Raw genomic sequence first — 23758 nt, 5'->3', positions numbered from 1 at the left:
ATACAGTAAGGCTATCATAGTGTTGAATAACCTGTCAAAAGACAGTAACTAATCTTACTTGTTAAAGTTGTTTGCCAACAAATTGGTGCAACGCATGGGTACTTGTTGTAGGCAAGTTCATTGGACAAACCCACCAAAGGATTCCATATGGATGGTAACCCTAGTGTCTATAGAATAAATCCTCTAATAAATGGTGGTGCATGCGATCCTTAGACTTGAGATCACCAAAGCATCTTGTTCATTGATTAGTATAGTTTGACACTAGCCCAATGTAGTTCTATTTAGAACTATCAGAATGGTAGTGATTGGCTACATCGAGGAGTCTATCAAGACTATGGTGGATCGACAAAGGATTCATCATTCGCAGGTACAGAAGGCACAATTTAGTAAATGGCAATGACACTAAACCTGTGGCCATAATGGGATTGAGTTGTTGCTTAATCTAATTTATTATTCTAGATATTGGTCCAGTAACTGAATACAAAGATATCAAGGATATCTGAGGTTGACACTTTTTCTATACCTCAACCTTGATGGGATAATGAATGATGAAAAGATTTGATTGCACGGTAACTATATCGTTGATAGGTAGCTATTTCGCTGAATCGGAATTTATCGGGTGGCCATGATGCCTTGCTAGGGGCCAATCTTGGTATGTGTATAGTGAGACAATCAATTGGTGTTCATCTCGACACTATTCACTGCCGATATGATAAGGAGCCTGGGGGTCACACACTTAGAAGATAATTTAAGAATCAGTTTGTGAAAGGAGTATTTTCATCTTTTAGGACGAAAGGGTATTTTGGTAATCTCACAGTGCAATTAAATTTGTTGAGGTTGTTGCCTATATTTAATTTTAATATTAAAATTAAAATTAGTGAGATTATATTTAAATATGTGAGTGCATATATTTAAATGAATTATTATTAATTAAATATTAATATATTTTAATATATTAACTGATTTTAATAATAATTGTTATTATATAAAATTAAAATACCATAAAGGGGTGTTTGGTTGCAAGGATGGATTAACTTGAGAATCCATGGCTATTCCTAATGGGATTAGGATTTTTGGGATTAGGATTTTAATTAAGTGACACTATGTAAGTGAAACTTAATTAAAACATATCAAGAGATTTAATTCATTTATTGAATTAAAACAAAAAACCCTAGCCAACTTCCTCTCTCTCTCACGTTTTTCTTTATTGAGTGGAGAAGAAAAATTCTTTCTTTTGATTCTTGAAGCCATCAAGTGGATCTAGCAAATCCCTTTTTGGTTCTACGAATTATCTTCATGTGAGCGACGTGAGTGTGATTCTACATTGAATCGAGAAGCGAAATCAAATCAGAGACATTTGAAGGAGCCTCTAAATGTACATAAGTAAATCTGAATTTGTATGGATTTACTATTATATTGATTATTATAATTGATTTGTAAACATTATAATCTATACCCAGATTTTGGCATTAAGCAGTTGATTGGTTTATTTTTAAATTTGATTTTTCCATCGCATATATCTGATTAGTTGCAAACAGGGTCTATTGCAAAGTGGCCGAGAAGTGGTTTCCTCCAACCTACTTCCCTCAAACCACTCTACCGATTGTTGTCTAAGATTTCCCTAACCAATTAGTCCTCTTCAATGCACAACTCTACGGTTAGGCCAGACAAGGCTCAACTTCTCTATGGGATTGGGGTAGAAAAGAAAATTGATTTAGGATCCCTTATCTACACTAGCATAAGAGTGGCTTCACAATCCTCCCATGCACTTCAGATTGCACCTTTCCCATCCCTTATCCACAGAATTATAGTTCCTTACAAAACAAAGTTTCATGAAGTGAAACCTGTTTTGAAAATCAAGACTGTGAATAAGAAGTCTTTTAGGCAAGCCTTCGGGAATATCCCCTCTTCTTCAACAATTGAACATGTTCATGCTAACACTTGGCAATCCACATTGTTTGATGCCATGTAAGACCTGGAGATGTCAATGGAGAATGTTCTCCAATATGTGAAAGAGATGCATTTCTCTTTGAATGACTGATTGGACAAAATGGAGAATGTAATGAAGAAAGCGTAGAAAAATTCTGCTTCCCTTGTTCAGACTGCTCCTCTTGCCTCCCCTATTCCTGCTATAGCTGTTCATGAAGATAAAGCTGCTCATGAAGCTGATGATCAGTCCAAAGAAGAACATGCTTCCTCTATGCAATCCAAAGACAATGCTGCCTCTCATGTCTGAGAAGAAGCCTCCCATGATGCTGTTGAGACCTCCTCTGCTTTAGTTTTCAATGTCCAAGTTGTAGACTCACATGTCACCATCACTGCTCCTCCCAAGAAAATAGTCAAGAGGAAAGCTCAGCATTCATTAGTTCCCTCCTACAAATCACTTCGTTCAAACGTATGAACAAAGAGAGAGAGTAAGTTATGGGGGAGAGTTGACCTGATATTGGTTATTTTGATGAACTTTTTTTTACTTCACTTTATTTAGTTTATTTTTGAGTTCTTGAATTGCTAAAACTTGATGTGTTGTTATCTCTCCATGGGGGAGTTATTTTGTTGTTGGTAGCTTTGATTTCAGATTTGCTTTTATTGGCTAACATTGTGTTTGTGTTGCTTTTGTTCAATTCTTTTCTGTTTTGTATCATTCTTGTTTGCAGGTTTGTTTCTTTGGTTGAGACATGTTTGCTCTTGACCTCTTTGGTTCTTTGTTCATAAGTTTGACAAAGGGGGAGAATGTAGAATATTTTTGTCAAACTTATGACTTGTGTGTGCACAATAGTTATGTGTGCACACAGGTTGCCAAACTTATGTTTTTGCTTGTTTCATATCGAGTGTGTGTGCACAACAGTTTGTGTGTGCACACTTGTTTCAGATATTTACAACCTTGCACGAGTTGCATTTTTGATAAAGTAGCAATGATATTTGTTTATCTTTTTGCTAGCCTTTTAGGACCTTTTACAAGTTTCAAAATATCCATTTGTGGTCCTAGGGAATAGATTTGCTTTTTCCCGATTTGTTTGTGGTCCAAACCAAAAGAAGGAATCTTTTCCTTATTTGGAGAAACATGCGTCAACCCTTCTTGGCTGATGTGGCACAAATTGTTGAGCAAGAAACCATTCTCTTTTTAACATCTTCTCTTGCATTATTGAATCTAACCTTTTGACATTTTGTTCTTCTTTGTAATCTGAAATTCTTTAGAGTATTTTCTTTTAAATGTTCAAAGGTTCATTGCTCTTGTGCGAAACCCTTATCATACCTCATACTTGTCTTAATGGCTGTTGGAACGTGGTTCTTTTACTGATGCTGGTGTGTAGCATCGGTGTTTGAAGCTTGGGCGGTTCTCAAGCTATGTTCAAGTGTGTTCCCGGTGTGAAGAAGATCCAAGGAGCATTAACACGTTAAAGATTCAGAGTGTGGTGCTTAGTATAACTAGAACAAGGAGTTCTTTTATTGTAACTTTGATCAACTATGAACTATATCTTGCAATATGTTTTGACTTAGTGGATTAGCTTCGATTTGGACAAGGTCCCATGGATGTAGGGTAAAAGTGGATTTTAGTTGAAGCATGTATATGGTTGTGTTTTCTATTTTTTGCATTTGTGTTTGATGTGTTCAAATCGGATAATCAAATTGTTAAATCTATTCCGCTGCACTTAGAAATGGGTAACCTAATACCAAATAGAGTTAACTAACTCTAACAACATCCATGAAGTTGAGTAGCTTGTGACAAACGGTAGTGTCAACCAGAATATCAATGTGAGGCAAAGGAAAGGAATCCTTTGGACATGCATTGTTGAGGTAGGTGAAGTAGATGCAAACTCACCATTTCATGTTCTTTTTTCATACGACGATGTTACTGAGCCAATCTGGATAATGGACCTTGCAAATTGAGCCGATGGTGATCAGCTTTGGTACTTCCTCGTTGATGATTTTATTATGCTCTAGAGTGAACTGGTCGCACTTCTGTTTTACCAAAGGGTAGTCTAGGTCAACTTGGAGTCAATGGACCATGACCTTGAGGGATTGTCATTGTCATGTTGGTGTGAGACCACACGAAGTAGTCATAATGTCGCTTGAGGAAGTTGATAAGTCTTTCTCGAATGTTTCGATGCAATTGAGCCCTGATCTTTGCTTTGCAATCTAAAAAGTCCAGATGAATTTGTATGTCATTGAGCTTTTCCATGGTTGGAGTGAATCTATATGAATCCATTTTGATCGCCGACTTTGACTATAATTGTTACAAAATGGAAGTTTTCGCTTTCAAGGTACTCCGGTAGCAATCTCCTGATGTACCTTGTTTGACTTTTATCTCTTTGACTCCCCACCTGGTAGGGAATCTAATGACCTAAAGGAAGTGTTGGGTTCTAATCGAGTTATATGTAGCAGAAAATTAAAATTTTTGATTAAAAACCTTAAATGCCCATAAATCCTTGTATTGATTTGCGTTATTTACAAGTTAAATTGCATAAAATAAATTTAGAAATTATTTTATAGCTATGTTGATGGCTCCTCCTCTTTGTAAAACTTAAATCGCATTCACTCCAAGGTTAGGAATGCACGAATGGTGATCCACATGAAGACAGGAGGAAGTCCAATTGATTTGTTTGCTAGAATAATATTAATTAGTTCAAGAATTGAAAGTGCAGAATTTTTCTGAGAGAAAAATTCTCTTTCATGTTTTTGGGAGAGTGAGAGGGTGGCTAGGGTTTTCTTTTGCTCACTTGTGTGTTTAATAAAAATCCTTTGTTTTTATTTTCAAGGTGCACTTATATAGTGCATTACATAAAAACCGTATTCCTAATTGGAATAGCATTAACCCTTTTCCTTTATTGGAATATCCTATTCCTATTTGGAATAGCATTAATTTCCTTTATTTGCCTATTTGTTATTTTATTTTAATTATTATTATTTTCTATTAATATATATAATACATTAATATTTAATAATAATAATAATAATAATAATACATAGGAGTGATGAATCCTGTGTCGACCCACCCTATCATAGTGTACTTCTCAATGTAGCCAATCACTACCATACTAACAACCCTAAATAGGATTATGTTTAGCTAGCGTCAAACTACACCAATATTTACATATGACGTTCTAGTGATCTCAAGTCTAAGGATCACATGCATCACCATCCGTTAAAGGATGTATTCCATAGAGACTGAGGTTACCATCTATATGGAATCCTTTATATGTGCCAATCTAGTGAACTCGTGAATAAAAAGCACCTATGCGTCACACCAAGTTGTCACCAAACAACTTTGACATGCGAGATTAGTCACTACTTTTTGGTAGGGTTGTTCAACACTATGATAGTCTTAGTATATTATCTGTGACCTAGGTAAGAATAATACTGGGGCTATGGACTTTTCTAGAATGGTTACCATATGTGCTCATTGGGATCTCACAATCAAGACTTATAATCGCTTGATTCCTTCGTCACGGTTCCACCACTCTAAGGACATATAGAATATGATTTATGTAATACAAATAATGCCTTTTATTAATAGAATAACACAATACATATTAATAGAAACAGAATGTTGGACAAGGAATCGTTATCCACAAGAACTCTCTTGGTGAGGTAGTTCACGATCTGTATGGAGATGAGGAGGATGTCGAGATAGGAATTTGCAAGCCCTGTAGCTTCATTATCGATGAAGCTAATCGACTGATCTGTTGGCACATCTGATGGTGACTACAATATGCATTTTTGGATTGATCGTGGTTCTCGCATGTTGCTTGGTGGTGGAATAGCTTGCTTCACTAATCTTCAATCCCTTAATGATGACATTTATGGTCCTCTTAGGGACTGGCTCTTCTAGCTAGGAAGTAGCTCGATTATCTTGTTGTACGAGTGTGTTCTTTCCTTTGTCTATTAAGAGATTGTGAAGATGACCCCTCTTGAGTAGCTATATAACTTCAAGTAGTAGAGCTATACAATCAGTAGTATTATGCCCGTGGTTGCAATGGAACTCACACCACTTGGTTGTGTTACACTTCACGATGGGGCTCTTAGGCTTGGGAGGCCATTTGATGCTACTACTCATTCCCTTAATTATTGCCACAACTTCCACTAGCTCAATGTTGAGGTTGTACTCGGACACACGAGCTCAGTTGGCAAAAGATGATGGGTGAGCAGGTTGGCTTCAAATGGATGCCTATTATCTCATGCTTGTTCACGTCTTGAAGATGTGGGATACGTCTCAACAGGTCATGTGTCATTGCATCGATCGAACCATTTGGGGCATCAATCTTCCTTTCGATCCTCATAGGATGTATATCCACGATAGTGGACTTTGTCTTCCTCCCATCTGATCTTGACCTAAGCTCTAAAGAGCATGTCTTTCGTGGTTGTGCAATTCAACTTAGTGAGTCCTTTTATAGCTTGCTGTTTGGGAGAAGGCCCTTCTTGAAGGCATCAACTACAGTCTCCTAGTTGTAGAATGAGATGGAAACTTTTTCTCGATTAAAATGTCCAACGTAATCCCGGAGTGCTCCATGTCACTAACAAACTCTATAAAGGTCACTAGAGAGTTTCTCTAGTTTCTTACTACTAGCGAACTACTCAACAAAGGTGTCCATGAGTTGTGCAAAGGATGCAATGGAATTGTTTGGCATGTTAGTGTATCACTGAAGAACAGGGTCTGTTAGCTTGGATCTGAAGCTTTTGCTCATGCAAACTTCTTAGATTTTGCAAGTGTGAACATCTGCTACTTGTAGGAGGCAATGTGGTCATCAACATCTGTTGTGCTGTTGTAGGGCTTCATGTTGGAGAAGGAAAACTTCCTTGACATCTCTATAAGGGCAATCGAGTCGAGAAATAGAGATTATCGTAGCTTTGCAGTAGACTCTTCATGAGTGGAGTCGACATTCCAAGGATCCGCTGGATCATCACTTTCATCTCTGGGAGCCTTTTTTCCATCGCTTGCCATAGGGGCATTCCCATTGTCAAGAAAAGGCCAGCACTAGTCTTCACAAATTGTAAAGGATTTCAGCTTGTCATGATTGCTTGAGTTGAGCTGATCATGCGAGACCACTGGTGAATTGGCCTAGTCGTCAAGAAGTGTGGGATCGAGGTTGCCTGTAGAATTGACCCTGTTGTCTGGAACTGTGGGATCGAGGTTGCCTATGGAGTAGGTCCAGTCTAATTGAATGGAGAAATCGGGGTTGTTTAGACGATCAAGATTGTCGTTATGTAGAGCGGAGTGGTCCCATTCGCTTCGGTTTGGAATATGAAGTTGAAGTCTTCGAAAGAAGTCGTTGGCATGATTGTCAAACCATTGGTGATTTTTGATGGGGAGGGTCAGGTTGGCTCAACAATCCTCCATGCTAGGGTATCCCAAAAAATTGTGTTAGGTTGATTGGGATGCGGAGTCTAGTGTCATGCTGATGTGGAGTAGACTTGAAGCTAGAGAGTTGTTGGACTCTCTCCTGTAGAGCTCGGTTCTCTGCTTGAATGGCAATGTTCTCGTCTTCTGGCACTTGAAATTTGCTCCGCTCTCTTGCACCTGAGCAATGAGCAAGGCGATTTGAGCTACATGTCATCTAAGGGAATTTTTGTGCTTCCCATCATGGTGTTAGTTGTCTTTTTTGCCAGATGATTGTTAGGGCCCCAAGGTGGGTGCCAAATTGTAGATGATAAAATCTACCCAAAAATATTGTAGGGATGTTGAGCCACTGATAATCTTCTGGACCTATAGAGAGATTCGAAAAGTGATCGTGAAGCACTTTAGGAGACACCGGTGTGGTGTCAATCATATGCACTCTGAAACTCAAGTCAGCAAGGTCGTGACGGAATACAGTGTAATAAGGCAAAAGAGGGTTTACTGTGTTTTGGAGCTAAGGTGCAACTATTGTCATAGAGTGGTCGGAACTCAGCTTTGCGGTAATGGATGGCGGCTAAAGAGAAAGTTGGTGGGGGAATTGTGTGTACTGAATAAAAGAGTGTTATTCAGTCGAAAGACTATGTATTAAATGCTTGGATTCTGAATTGTGGATATGATGAATTTCCAAGAGGACATACCTTTGCTTTTATAGGAAGCCTTGGTGGTCCAAGTTCTTGTAGAACTTGGAGTTCTACTGCTTGTGAAGCTAGAAGTACTAGTTCTTTCAAAACTAGGAGTACTCGAAATAGGAAGTATTTGTGTAGACTTGGAACCACCAAGGATATTGGAATCTCTACAGGACTTGGGGTTCATGAGGTGTTAGATTTTGTATGGGTGTGGGAATTCATAAGTGTAGGAATCACATAAGATTAGGAGTCTTTGAGTGTTAAACTCTCGCAAGAATAAGAATATGTGGAGAGCCAATATTCGGATTGAACTTGGAGTCCTTGGGATGTTAGAATCCTCATGGAACTCAACGTTTTATGAATGCCAAACCTGTAGTGGTCCGACTCACAATTGGGCCCAATCCATAGAGAGATTCGGCTCACAAAGCAGCCCAGATCGCGAAGTGGCTTGGCTTGTAGAGTAGTCCGACTTGTGGAGTGTAGGCAAGCTCATAGAATGGATCAACTTATAGATTAGACCAACTCATAGAGTGAACCTTCTATAGGACTTTGAAGTAAGACCAACAAGAGTTGGGTTGTGGAATTGGGTTGTGACTATAACGTGGGACCAACCAGAGTTGAGCCGAGGCACGGGGCCGTTGTTGATGTCCTCCAGAGCAGAAATAAGCATTGTTGGGCTATCAGAAGTCCAACACAAGCTTTTGCCTATACACTCTTGTCCGCAGTGTCCAGATCTGGCTGCCGGTGGTAATGGTGGAGTTAGAGGCAAAGAGGAAGGGTTGGGTTGTGAGAAAATTTTGAGATGTGTAATTTTTTTTTTTTTTGAATAAAAAGATCTAAATACCCTTTAAACTGTTAAATTACATGTTTGAAATTTAAAATTGGATGGAAATGTGAAACTTATGAAACCATGGGTGGGGACTTGAAGATTGGCCAAACCTTGGGTGAGTAAATGTCTTTTACTCATGTTAAAATAATTGATTTTGTAATGTTTTAATAATAAGAAAAAGAGTAGATTCCTTTAGAAAGTTGCATTCTAAGGAAGGAAGGCTTTACAATTTTTATTTACTCAGAATTCCTTCCCCTTTTCATAAGGAGAATATATTATGCCTATAAAGCAAACATTCTTTTCCATACTTCTACTTATTTAATTTTTTTAATGAAAAGTCATAATTAAATAATGTTTGATATTTTTATATGAAATGTTAATAAATTAAGAGCTTCACAGCGTATATCATTAAATAAAAATTTTTAATTAAAGGGTTACATAAAATACCAGCTTGATTACGTTAGTTTAACCAATTAAGCTTTTAAAAAAAAAATATTGAGGTTGTTTCTACAGGAGGCACATGTTAAAATCATTAAAAATTAACAAAAAAAAAAAAATTACATGTTAAAATCATTAAGAGAAAAAATCATTTTGAACAAACATAATGTTGTTAAAACAAAATATATAAAATAAAAGTAATATAGGTTATACATTGTCTCGGGCCTTAAAATAATTACAAAATAAAAGAAATATATTATTGTTAACCAATGAAATATATATATATAAAGATGACGGATAAAATAGGGTAAAAGAATCATCCATGAATTAGATTCAATCTGTCCTTAAAAAGCAAGTAGAGAATTTCAATTTCCCAAAATAAAAGATATATAGGTTATATATTCATTGCTTGGCAAAAGAGAGAAATTAAAGCATCTTATAATTCCTCCATCAATTTTATTGTTCAAGTCTCATGCTTTTATTATTACAAAATTATATTAACTTTATTATTTCAGTAAAAAAAAAAATTTAAAAATTTAAAATAGAATATTAAATATAAATTGTTGAAAGACCTATATTTTATGAAAAATTATTAATGAAAAATTAGTTTAATCAACAAATAAAAATATAATGAATTAGTAATGATTTTAATTAACTTAATTGCTGAAGGGGAGCTAATTAAACATCCTAATAGGAGTACCAATTTCTAGTTTGGAGGTATTATGAAAACTTATAGTTATAGACTTATAGGAAATTTCTATTAGAAAAGATAATGAAATGATACTTAAACGTTTAAAGCTGTTAATGTTAATTAATTAAAACCATGCCTTAAAGGTACACATTAAAATTATTACAAAATAAAATTTAACAAATGAAATACATATACAAATAAAGATGATGGATAAAATGGGGTAAAAGAATCATCCATGAATTAGATTCAATCTGTCCTTAAAAAGCAAGTAGAGAATTTCAATTTCCCAAAATAAAAGTAATATAGGTTATATATTCATTGCTTTGCAAAAGAGAGAAATTAAAGCATCTTATAATTCCCTATCAATTTTATGCTTCAAGTCTCATGATCTTATTATTACAAAACAACTGTAAAAATAATAATAAAAAAATATATTTTATAAAATATTATTAATGAAAAAGTAGTTTAATCCACAATTAAAAATATAATGAATTAGTTTATAATTAGTTTGGGTGTATTATGGAAACTTATAGTTATTGACATTTTTATTAGAAAAGATAAGGAGAGTATACTTAACAGTTTAAAGTCGCTAATTTTAATTGAAATTTTTTAAATGATTGAAATACCTTGTGTTAGTGATTTTATTTTTTTGAAAGAATAATAGAAATAAAACAATATGTGCATGGATATCAAATAATTTAGTGATGTGTGTATTGTTTTATTTCTATTTTTTTTTTTTTTTAACAATAGAATCACTTACACATGGATATTTTAGTCGTTCAAAAAACTTATGTTGAAATTAACAGTTTTAAACAGTGAAATGTCATTTCATTGTCTTTTATGATAAAAGTGTTATATTATGTAAATTTATAATAAAAATGTCCCCTAACTAATAATAACCCTGTCTATTTTTAATAAATATATTTATTTTTGAGAAACGATCATTTTAGATTTCACAGAAGAGATTTATTTATATATTTTAATATAGAGCATGACTATGTAATGAATAATCTTTGAGTTTATAAGATTTTGAAACTTTTAATAAAACTATCTAATAATTTCAACTAATTAATATCTAAAATATTTGTGTGAATAATGTTAACATGAGATTGTTAATATAGCATTAATAAGTAAAGAAAATAAAGAAAATCTATTTAAATATAGAGGAAGAATGGTCTAGAAACAAGAGAAAATAGAGTTATATGATGAATTTTATGAAAATAGATTGGGAGAATAAAGGAATAATAATCATTTATTCTGAGTAATTTTTTTATATGCAATTAAAATAATAATATTCAACAAATTATATATACATAATTTTAAAAACTTAAATTTTCTTTTATAAGACTGAAGCCCGAGGAAGGCATCCCTAGCTCCGCCCCTGATACCATGTGGCTAAAAATGGAGTCTGGATTTAGTTTATATAGGAAAAAAATGACGTCAATTTTTGATAATTATAAATACTTTCAACACCAGCAAATGTGATGTTAATTATCATAATTATAAGTACTTAGTACTTTAATTAAGCAATGCTTATGGTTGAGATTTAGGTACAATAGTAGAGAAATTATTTGCAAAGAAAGAATAGAATCCTGGAATGGAACTTGTTGGCGCCATGAAGAGACTTGGTTTGCAAGTATAGAAATTGACTACCAATAGTTTTTCTTTTCCTTCTTCTCTATAAATATAATCAAATCCTTCATTTCTTCTTCTGCATTTTGTTGGTTTCTTCTTACGCACGTACTGTCATCTGCTTATTCATATCTCTGCAATTATCTCTCTATACACTTTGTGAGTTTCTTTCTCTTATTTAGTTATTTAATTACAACTATTTGCTTATTTCCTTTGTTGCAGTATCTTGTTTAAGATTGCATGCATTTTAGAATTGAATTTTATAGAGGATTTTCAACTATGTGCTCTTTTATTTGCTTACTAATTTTGATTTTCTCCTTACACTAAACTTTACATATTCTAAATTTTGATCATTTTTCCATGTTTAGACTGACCAGGTTTTGATATTGTTTATCATTTCTTTGAGTGCCAAAATTTTTGTTCATCTCTGCAGAGCTTTAGACAAATTGGCTTGTATCTTAGGGAATATTTATGACAATTTTTTGTGATATTAGGGCAATTAATGAAAAATTTCTTTTATGCGATTTGGAGATTTTATTAGCCAAGCTTATTTCTCCTTGATTATATATGTTCTTATAATCATGAAAAGAATGATTCTTTTCAGCAATGCATCGTATGGTACTATGGTTTGTTATATATATTCCTTTAGATTATTGAGTCTATGGATCAATCAACTTCCATTAAAACTGAAATGGGTAGGCATTTTTGAGGTCTGATTGTTCAATATGCGATACTTATAATTTATGAAATATTTGTTCAAGTTTTTTAATTGAGCCCTTATATGTTTCAAATTTCTTTACTTTTCATGCATCAAATGGGATTTTGTTAAGTGTTACTAATTTGGTGTTGATTAGGAAACAACAGTTGAAATTGTTTAGACTGAATGGGTAAGTCAATCATATTGTATGGATTTACTGCGGCTGAGCAACCAGAGGCCATAAAACAATTTCTTGAGAAAATTTTGGGTGAAGGGACTGTCACTGATGTCGCAGTTCAGCAACAGGAAGGTTTAAGGGGCTATGCAATTGTACACTTCACAACAACTGAAGTTGCAGATACGATCAAGTCCTTGGCTGATGAACGACTTTGGTATGGGAATTCTTACTTGAAAGCTCAAGATATGGGCGAGGGACCAAAACCAGGTCACATTCAGCATAGGATTAAGGATGCAAAGTTGCACTTTGGTTTTCAATTGTCAGACAAAAAGTTTTCATCACTATGGACTAAAGAAAATGTTTTTGTCAAGTTTGGATTGGGACTAAGAAAATTTATCTTTTTTCTATCTCATAATTCTGTGGAATATAAGCTTCAGCTCCCGTACAAGAGCATTAGGCTAGTTGAGTTGCGCCATCTAAAAAACAAGAGGTTTATCATCATTCAGGTGTGCTATTTAAACTAATTTGTATTGTATTTTCTTTTATTTCTGCAATATAGAATTGCTTCTTATTGTACAATGTTGCTACATAGTTTATATTATTTAAGATTTTATTTCGATTGCTAGTGGATAATTTGGTACTTAAGGCTATAGTTAAAACTTGTCATAGTTCTTAAAATTACTAGCAATAATATGTTTTAATCTGCGTGACAATTGAGGACAATTCTTAACATGTTCTTCTTTTTCATCTTTCTGTGTTACTATTGTTAGTTATTCGGGGTACCTCAGATATATTCCAAAGATCTGCTTGATCAAACCTTTTTTAGAGATGACACTAATGTTCAGTGGGTTCATGAAATTGATTTTACTCCAACCTCATGCATTGGTCAATCTACTGCTTTATGCTTGGAACTCCCAACCACTAGTTATCTTTCAGATTTTCAGAAAGAATTCCCTTACTACAAAGAAACCGCAGTGAAACTCATTGTGGAGAGAGGTTCAACCGCCTCTTGCCACTCTGATCATGTCCCCATTATAAGTCCACCCCAAGGATTTAACTTGCCGTTTCGTATCCTGTTTAAGATTAATACCTTGGTTCAATGTGGTTGTATTCCTAGGCCAGCAGTAGATGATAAATTCTTTCGGATGGTTGATTCGTATAGAAGACATGTAGCATTTGTAGAGCATGCTCTTGAGAAACTGATTTATTCAAAACAATGTTGCTTTGAACCTCGGCAGTGGCTTAGAGATGAATACCAAAAGTACAGCATGGCTGCAAGACCTCCTATGTTACCTGCCATCAGTTTAAGCCATGGATTGGTATATATGCACAGGGTTCTAGTCACCCCATCTAAAGTATATTTCTTTGGTCCAGAGATTGTTCTATCCAGTAATGTGTTACGCACATATTCTGATGATAGTGAGAACTTTATTCGTGTTTCTTTTGTTAATGAGGATCTTAAAAAAATACATCCAACAGATTTATCTCCTCGAGCATCTTTAGCGAATATTGAAAGGCATACTAGAGTTTATCAAAGGATATTGTCAACTCTGAGAAATGGCATTGTTATTGGAGATAAAAAGTTTGAATTTCTGGCCTTTTCTAATAGTCAACTGAAAGATAATTCTGTGTGGATGTTTGCATCTAGACCAGGACTAACTGCAAGTGAAATCAGAGAGAGGTTGGGTTATTTTAGTGCAATAAGGAATGTGGCAAAATATTCTGCTAGACTCGGTCAATCATTCAGCTCCTCTAGGGAAGCTACGAATGTTGATAAGAATGAAATTGAAGAAATTCCTGATATAGAAGTTGAAAAGGGGGGAGTCAAATATAATTTCTCTGACGGCATTGGGAAAATATCATCTACATTGGCTCATATGGTGGCTGGAAAGTGTGGCTTCAGAATTGTTCCATCTGCCTTTCAGATTCGATATGCCGGGTACAAAGGTGTCGTAGCGGTTGATCCAACTTCATCAATAAAGTTATCAATGAGACCAAGTATGTCCAAGTACAAATCAGATAATGTTAGACTTGATATTTTGGAATGGAGCAAGTTTCAGCCGTGTTACCTTAATCGCCAATTGGTGATACTTTTGTCGACTCTCGGTGTCAAGGATTATGTGTTTGAGAAGAAGCAGAAATATGTGATTTCTCAACTAGAAACAATTTTAACAGATCCATTAAAGGCACAGGAAGTACTTAACTTGATGTCTTCAGGAGCGATCACATATGTAATGAAAGATATGCTTAACTATTATTCTAAGCCACATGAAGAACCATTTCTTTCAATGATGTTACAAATATTTCGCTTGTCAACGTTGAAAGACTTGAGAATGAAAACAAGAATCTTTATCCCAAGGGGACGAACAATGATGGGGTGTCTAGATGAGACAGGAATCTTGGAATATGGTCAGGTGTTTGTGAAATGTTCAAGTCGCCAGACTGAGTTATCAACCAATTCTAGTGGCAGAGTATCAAACCAGAGTAGAATTGTAAGGGGAATGGTAACCGTTGCAAAAAATCCATGTCTACATCCTGGAGATGTTCGTGTTCTAAAAGCTGTCGATGTTCCGACCTTGCACCACATGGTGGACTGCATAGTATTTCCAGCTAAAGGAAAGAGGTAAGCTTGTCATATACACCACATAGCATACACACACATGCACAAAACACAGACTGTCTTATTACATATTATATATTTCTTGCTTGCATGAAATTTTAATATCGAACTCAGAAAATTTCTAAATTGGTCACCACTCTCTTGAAGATCACATTACATTCTTCTTGTGCACTGATATTTTGTTTACTGAAGCATTATTTCTCTGTAAAGCATATTTACAGTGACATTATTTACATTGTTAACTAGACCTCATCCTGATGAATGTTCGGGGAGTGATTTGGATGGAGATATCTACTTTGTTTGTTGGGATCGTGATCTCATTCCTCCTCGCCAGTATCCACCTATGGATTATACTTCACCACCACCTAAGATTCTTGATAATGAAGTCACAATTGAGGTATTACTCAATCTAGCGTGCCAAGAATTGTTCAAACACATACATGAATTATGGATTATTGCATTAGTTCATTTTCTTTTGAATTCTAATTAGAGCATATTTTTTTTTTCTATGCCTTAACATAGACACTATTGTGGTACAGAATGTGGAGGAGTTTTTTGCAGATTACATGGTCAATGAAAACTTGGGAGTAATCTGTAATGCCCATGTTACATTTGCAGATATTAGTCCTTACAAGGCAATGTGTTGGCAATGTATTCAGCTTGCAAAGCTAGCCTCCATCGCTGTTGACTTCGCAAAAACCGGAGTGCCTGCTAAAATCCCTCAACGTTTACAAGTTAAAAGTTTTCCGGATTTCATGGAAAAGCATGAAAGAGAATCCTATGAATCGCGAAGTGTGATTGGGAAACTTTACCGCGAGGTAAAAGATCTTGTGCCAAAGATGGGTACTATCAAATCCTTCACCTCGGATGAGGCGAGGCAGTTTTATGATCTTGACATGGAAGTGCAGGGCTTCAAGGACTACATTGATGATGCTTTTTATTACAAACGTGAGTATGATTATAGATTGGGAAATCTGATAGACTATTTTGGGATATCAACCGAGGGTGAAATACTCAGCGGTCAAATAATGAAAATGGAAAAGTCTTTTAGTAAGAAAAGAGATTTGGAAGGAATCAAGTTGGCTGTGAAGTCATTGATAAAAGAAGCCAGGGATTGGTTCAACAAGAAGGAAAATGAATCTGATGGTCCTGAGAAAGTATACATGAAAGCATCAGCTTGGTATTATGTTACATATCATCCAAGTTTTTGGGGTCGATACAACGAAGGACTTAATCGCGACCATTTCCTTAGTTTTCCATGGTGTGTTCATGATAAACTTCTTGAGATCAAGAAAGATAGGCAAAGAATCTTAAGGGCTTTGCATCATTCTTCATTACAGGCCTAGTTCTTCGTATGAAGTTCTTGTTTGTCTCTTGATATCATTTGAAGAGAGATGCCTTGAAAAGAGTACTTCATTATGTGAATACTTATGTTTATTTGTACAATTACTCAGTTTGAGTGTCAACTTTATATTGTGTTGATTGTTGTGTGTTTGTCAATATTGTAAGTGTCTCAAATCTGCTTGTATCTTACTATTTGTTATTCAATAAATCTGTGGTTTGCTAGGTTGCCTTAAGATTCTTCTGCAAATTTAAATGCATGACCTTCAAAGAACATTTTGCACTTGTTACCACCCAATTATGAATCACGTGTATGCTATTTGCGTTATTTTTATTGACTTGTTACATGTGCAACGGATACACAAAAAACTCTCTCTTGATCATCTGCAAAAAACTTTCAAGGATTTTGTATGATCTGCAAATGTATGTATGTATGTATGTAACATTCTGGCCTGCCTCAATTTTTGCACAAGAGTGTGCATGTATTTGAACACTTATTAGCAAATATCAACTTTTAATTAGCAAAAATTGCTTTATTTCTAATGGATAATATTATTCATTAAACATTTTGGAAAATTATTTTTGAAAAACTATTTCAAGAAAGAGTTTTGTCACGTTTTTTAAAATTATCTTCCAATAATTAGGACAACAAAAATACATAATTACAGGAGAAACATTATATTCCATATGCATTTAGCAATAAATATTTTTAAAGAGTTTTCTTAATATGGGTTGAAATAATAAACTCTTATTAAGATATTATTTATTACTATTTTAAATATACTTAATATTTGCAATGTATTTCTTCATAAAACCATAGTTTTAAAAGCATTCTATAATCTTTTGGTTTGATAATTAATTACAGAATTGTCATGGCTATAAATACAGAAAAAGAAGAAGAAAGATAAGGTCAAAATAAAAAATGATTGTGGGGTCCTACTCCTTCAAGCAACTTAAGGAAGAAGGGGATAATACTCCAAAATAGGGAGCAAAAGACCCCACCTTTCACTGTCTTAAAATGTACCCACATAATATTTGTAATATCCAGTCTTATAAATATTATTACAATTAATAACTAAACAACCTAGTTAATTAATTGGAGAGAAAATTCATAGATTCAGTTTACCGATTAATTCATACCTGGATATCGATCATCTTGAATGAATCCTTTTTCTTGTCTCGAGTATACAATCAAAAGTAAACAAGAGATCGAGAGAATTTTTCAAAACTGAAAATATTATTAACTTTCTCTGAATATACATGTACAAAGCTTCTCCTTATATAGAGAAGTCCGGATTTCAAAACATTTTGAATCCGTAAATAAGATAAATATTACATAAACATCATGTCAATCACAACATACATGTGACTTGACTTTATCTAAATAAGATTTAACACGTAACAAAATAAAAGACATAAAGAAAATATGACATGGGTCCCATGTATTTCCCATGTTTAACACAATGTTTTACATTTTACATATTTTTATTGCATATGATAAAGTAGTCAAGATTTCTTTTAAATCTTCTACGCAATTTTCTGTCAGCAAAATCTTGACGGTCCATGTATTATTTCTGCTTGTTGGATACACGTCAGCGTAGTATGTGTTGGACATTTCCGGTTGTCCAAATCTCCATCCTCCAGATTTTTATCAATCTTTGAAGTTATCTACTTCGATAAGATCAATAAAATCTTTTAAAGAGTCATCTTCTTGGGCTTCCTGGTCGTGGGCTAAGACCAACCTTAGAAAATCAATAGTTCCTTCCATTAAGGCCTGCTTCGGTAGATGGGCTAAATCGAACCCTTCTAAAAACGTTTTCAACTGGGCCTGTTTTAAAATTTTAAAGAGAGTATCTGGATTAATGCATACCGGTCTGGTATAACTACACAACAATTCCATCCTGATATGGACAGTAGCATTTCCCCTAACGAGCTCCTCCAGTTTGGATTTAACCAGTAACATTTTGGAAATGTGTACCCTGGTCCATCTTCCTCTTCTTTCTTCTGAATTTCTTCTAGTGCGAAAGAACCCATTTTTGCCTCACTATCGAGCATAATTCGATACCATGGTTCTCCTGCAAGAAACCCATATCTGTACAGGCTGAACATCATAGTTCTCTTGCAATGAGGAGTAATCATGCAAGTGAAAGTGTCACCTTTCCGATTCAATACACATAGCGTTTGCTTAACCGCATCTGGTATATTCATCCACCATCGCTTCCTGTACGTCATTTGCATTGTATCGATCCATCCTTTAGTCAAAAATCTCTTACATAAACCTTTTCTAAAGATTTTCCATGGAACGAACAATTCCACTCCATTAGTAAACTTGCTAATCCTTGAACTACATCCGTCAAGTCAGTTTTTCCCAATTTCACATTAATTCATTCAAATTCTCGAGTTTGAGTTTTGACATGTCAAACAAATGACATTTCCTTATTACCTCAAGTTTTTGAATTCCTGCTTCAATAGTAAAGCAGTTTCCCTTGAACCCTCATCCTCTAAAACAGTTTGTCAGCTTCTAGCCATGCTAACCTTTTTGCTAGCTCTCTAACACATCTGCAGCTGTACTTCCCCTGTCCTGTCGCCATCGCGATTCTAATTTGGGTTTCCAGATCCTCCCAGAGTGTTTGACTAGCTGAAGTTATCTTAATCCTTCTGGAAAGCTTAACCTCTCACAAATATCTGCGTCAATTAACCGCTTTTTTTGTGGATGTGTGTGTCACCATGCTTGTAGCACCTGACGATGATTCCTCAGATTTTTGATCTTTGGCAGTGGACAATTACCCGTTCATGTCCTTCCTGTTTACAAGACCAGCAAACTATTGCCTTTTTCGAGTCGTTTCCTTCTAAGAGTAATCCTCTTTTCAGAATATTTGCCTTCGTAGAAGTTTCACCCTGCAATCTTTGAAATTTTGGGTTTCTTCTATCTGAAGTATCAGAATCATAGTCACGATTCTTCCCTTCTTTAACCTGCTGCACTGCAGTAACCTGCTTAGAAGAAGAAGCCACCTGCTTATCCGTAGTTTCCTTCCTTTTTAGCAGTAACCTTTGAAGTAGAAGTAACCTTCAAAGGACAATCTTTCTCAAGTGTCCCTGTGCTTACACTTGGAGCATGAAAGTGATTTCCTTTTCCTTCTTGTCCGCCATTATCCTGCAATCTTTTCTGCATAATGTCTAGACAAAAATTCAGCAACAAAGTTAGATTTACCAAATATATTCAAATTTGATTCTATAATTTGCAAACCAATCTGCCATCTGATTAGTCTAGCTTTGTCATCCTTAAAAAGACAGTTTCATAAAAGTTTTTAAATATTTAGAATCTGTCCTTAAAGTAATTCCTAACTGATTAGAACAATCGAAATCGGTCAATACATTCTTTCGCTGCTAAAACTTCCTTCTCATGGCCAGGATGTTTATTTCAGCAGGAAGAATTTTCCTGACGCATATCGAACAATCCGTTCAATATTATCAATATTCTTAGCCTAGCACACCTCCCCAATACAAGTGAGATGCATCACTTTCTATAATGAGTTTATCCTCATCTTCCGGAGTTTTAAAGGTTTTAATTGCTTTGTCAAGGCCTTGGTCCGCTTAACACAATTAGTATCTTCAAGTGTCCAATCCCAGGCACTTTATCACTAACCTTAACGTCAAGCCTTAATCCCATTAGCGAGATTAGGAACATACTCGCGCATGTAATTGGCTAATCCAAGAAATTGCTGTAACTGTGTTATCTTCCAACCATCTGGAAATTCCAGCACTTCTTTGAAGATATGTTCTTGGAGTTGAATACCTCCTTCACCTATCTCAACGCCTAAGAACTTCACCTTGTTCTTAAACCATTCTACCTTTCTTTCAGATAGAATCATTCCATTATCAAGGAACCTTTTGCCACACATCTAAGATGATTTACATGTTCTTCCATGGTTTTACTAAAAACCAGAACATCTCAATATAGACTACACAAATAGATATTCTCCAAAAACTTTATCCATTTTCCTCTGAAATTGATGGTGCCTGCTTAAGCCCAAAAGGTAGAACCATCCATCAAACAATCCTTTCGGACAGGTGAAAGCCGTCAAAGAATGCTTGACTCTACATCCTGATCTGCCAAATCCTGACTTCAGATCAAATTTGGAGAAGATTTTTCCAAATCTAGCTTATTCAAACAGCTGATTTGTTTGGTACTTATAAGCATCATCAATGGTTTTTTTCATTTAACTTGCCTATAATCATAACCCCTGCTTTACCTCTTAACTGCTCAGCTCTATTCATAACCATGAATGCTGGCGAAGAGTGTGGACTTTTACTTGCGCGTATCAATTGCTTTTCCAGCAATTCCGGTATTTGCTTCTGAATTTCTCCTCTGCCAAGAGATTAAGGAAAAGATTTGGTCACTATTTTATCAACCTTCCTTTTCAATTCAAGTGAAGCATCTATACCGTTCCTTTCCCATAACTTTAATGGTTGATCATCAAAGCATGGAGAAAGTTCCTTTTTAAAGGATTTTAACAGTTCCTCATCCTTAAAGATTTTCTTTGGCTCTCGTTTTCAACCTTCAAGATTTTTTCCTTATGTATGAATTTATCCGTGCTCTCAAGGCATGCACCAGAGGGGTCATCCTCCTGCGATATACCTCGTGCATCCGTTTTGTATATAACTAGGATACAACCTTTGAAAAAACATTACAAGCCTTATCCACTTCTTCTGCATCAGAAGATTTCAACCACCAATTCCTTGTTTCTAAAACCTGGAAACAATGTGATCTACTTCTTGCCTTAGTTTCACCGTCTAAAACCGTTTCTCACTTTCGAAACTTCAGGCTTAGCAAGAATAGGGATTTTATGACCTCCTAGGATAATGTGGTCGTTATCCTAAGAAATGGTCTAACCTCTGCCTGACCTCGCAGAAAGCTATTTCCGAGAATAAAATCTACCCCAGTAAGCCACTACTAGGACTTCCCTTAGAGTGAACTTCTTCTCGTTTAACAGTATAACCACGTTTTCTACCACATCCGTGATCACTTTGACCTCCATCTGCAACCGTATTAGGATAGGTTTTTCCAATGTTTTTCCAAAGCTCATGTGGAAACATTGCTTCCTTGCAATACATTTGTTTGCTCCTGTGTCTACAAGAATATCCAGATATATTCCTCATATTCTGGAAAACACATTTTAGCACGTATGCATTTGTCAAGTCCCTTGAACTATCGCATGACAATGCATTTCATGACTCATCATCATTTTCATGCTTGGAGTCTCGTCTTCATATACTGGGATTTGCACAGATTTATACCCAACTATTTTCCTGCTATCGCTACTTCCACATCGCTAGCAGTATCATCTGTTTCCAGTATATTTTTCCTTGATGTAATAGGTTGAATTTCCTTATTCCGCTCTAGAGACACCGAGTTTCTAGGCTAGGAAGAGTAACCTCACCTCATTATCAAGTTCCTGGATTTGAATTCCCCGATTTGGGTTTATTCCACCACGTTGGGCTGTGCGGAATATTCTAAAACCCATCGTTTCGGCCACGTAGAGCCTTAGCATTGACTACCGTAGGTCGATTGGAATTACAAATCCTGTCCCGCCATGAACCTCAGTATCTGCACTGGAGTTCATTCGTATAGGATTAACAGAATTTTATCAACCGATAATTAACCTATACTGAATAGCTATTCCATCACTAGAAGCCATCAAGTCTTCTAGTCCTAAAGTATGAATTCGAAGAACCATAATCCTTTTGAGATTTGGACCTGGAGACTAACCATATATCCTGGTTTAAACAGTCCCGTAAGCTCTCCCAAAGCTAAGTTAGCATGAAAACCGCCAACTAAAGCTTTACCAAACGTAACCATCTTCGTCCAGTAAGGCAACCTGAACAGGTACATTCATTCCTCCACGGAATAGTCCCTGCACACGAATCTGTACAACACCAAGTTGTACATAATTATACTTGCCATTTGCCTGTTTGGCAAGATTTCGAACCTTCCGTAGCCATTCGTCATTCGAGAGTATCAGTTCTCCCTCTCGAGACTGAGACAGGCTACACGAACAGGTTTCTCGTGTACATCTTCCAAGCCTTCAGCTTTAAATATCCACTTAGAGCATTTCTCAAAAAACCTCTCTAGGTTTTAACCTCGGAATTACCCAATTATCAGGGTTATCCGAGTGATCCTCGTAATTAGATGATGACAATTACCGAGTTAGGGTTTTCATCTTCATTTCTAATGGGATCTCATCCTCATCACCAATACCGCTATTCCTGATATTCATTTAGACTACTACTGTCTTTTGCATGAATATACCTACATGTTGAAGATTTGAAGATTGTTCCTCAAAAGTCATATCTTTTGAGTCATCCTCTGAAGAATCTGAATCATCAGAGTAATCCAAATTAATTCATAAACCCATCATCAAATCAATTTCGTATCCCAAAACTGGCTCAAATTCAAAAGTTTGGCTTTCCACGTTGACTTCTAAAAATCGTACTGCGCCTTCTCTTTCCCTTAGAGGCATTTATCCGCCAATGATTTTGTGTCACCACAAATCCAGCAACAATTACATCTTTTGCGTTTTTGCCAGATGGTCAGTAGCACAAAACTTACACGCTCCGCGTCCTTAGCGTTAAGTCTACCTTTCCCTGTTCGCCTAATAACCCTTCCATGATCCGAAGATTCCGTTTATTAGTAACGGTTTTTTTACCATATTACGAAAACGTTTCGGCTTAAAGTTCCTTTTACCGAACGATCCTTTTCCGCGTCTTATGGTTTTTCCAACCTTGATGTTTAGTCGAACCCCTAGACTCACGCCATATTGTCCTGGCACGCCATCAAAGTTTTGACAACAAGATTCGTTGAACTCAAGCCTTTTTGCTTCCTTATTCAGCTTGGCGTTCAAACATCTTGTCCTCACGAGTTGTCTAACAGCTTCTATTCTTCCTCCCAAGAATCACAACCTGATTCTTTTCAAGTAGAAGCTTAAACGCCTCGTTTCCTGCCTTATCCCATCCTGGGGGAAGCTTAGCAAGAAAGTATTCTTCATGACTTCCTGTGTGCCACCAGCAACTGATAAAAATATCGCCTAACTCACACGAAATTTTCAAACAGACACATGTCACAAAGCCTAGCTTTGTCAAAGCTTCAAGGCAACTACCTCTGCGGATTCCTACTGGTAATAGTTATCCCAGTAAATCTCGACAGAGCATATCCTTGAAAAGTGCAAAGATAGCCTCTGCATTCTTCAAGTCCCTTACAATATCTAACAGACCCTACCAGCTTCTAACTTCGCCAAAAGCTTCCTCGCTCCCTG

At 35.7% G+C, this 23758-nt stretch overlaps 1 protein-coding gene across 3 annotated transcripts in view; it reads left to right on the top strand.

Annotated features, from left to right (window-relative positions):
- The window catches only part of LOC116105466 (probable RNA-dependent RNA polymerase 1), a 100368-nt gene extending 83696 nt beyond the window's left edge, over nt 1–16672 (top strand). Inside the window, exons 1-5 of one of the 3 annotated variants that reach the window (XM_031391886.1) lie at nt 11708–11768; nt 12464–12990; nt 13255–15107; nt 15351–15501; nt 15644–16672. In XM_031391886.1, coding sequence (XP_031247746.1) covers nt 12493–12990; nt 13255–15107; nt 15351–15501; nt 15644–16450 — 3309 coding nt within the window. In that variant the 5' untranslated portion in view covers nt 11708–11768; nt 12464–12492 and the 3' untranslated portion in view covers nt 16451–16672. Of the gene's footprint in view, nt 1–11707; nt 11769–12463; nt 12991–13254; nt 15108–15314; nt 15502–15643 lie in introns of those variants that run through there. The other 2 variants (XM_031391884.1, XM_031391885.1) reach the window with 2 other exon arrangements.
- The last annotated feature ends 7086 nt before the right edge of the window (nt 16673–23758 follow it).

This window comes from Pistacia vera, unplaced genomic scaffold (genome assembly GCF_008641045.1).
Source record: "Pistacia vera cultivar Batoury unplaced genomic scaffold, PisVer_v2 Contig5, whole genome shotgun sequence".
In the NCBI taxonomy this organism is placed as follows: Eukaryota; Viridiplantae; Streptophyta; class Magnoliopsida; order Sapindales; family Anacardiaceae; genus Pistacia; species Pistacia vera.
Note: the sequence above shows the minus strand (reverse complement) of the source record. Positions and strands in the feature narration are given on the sequence as shown.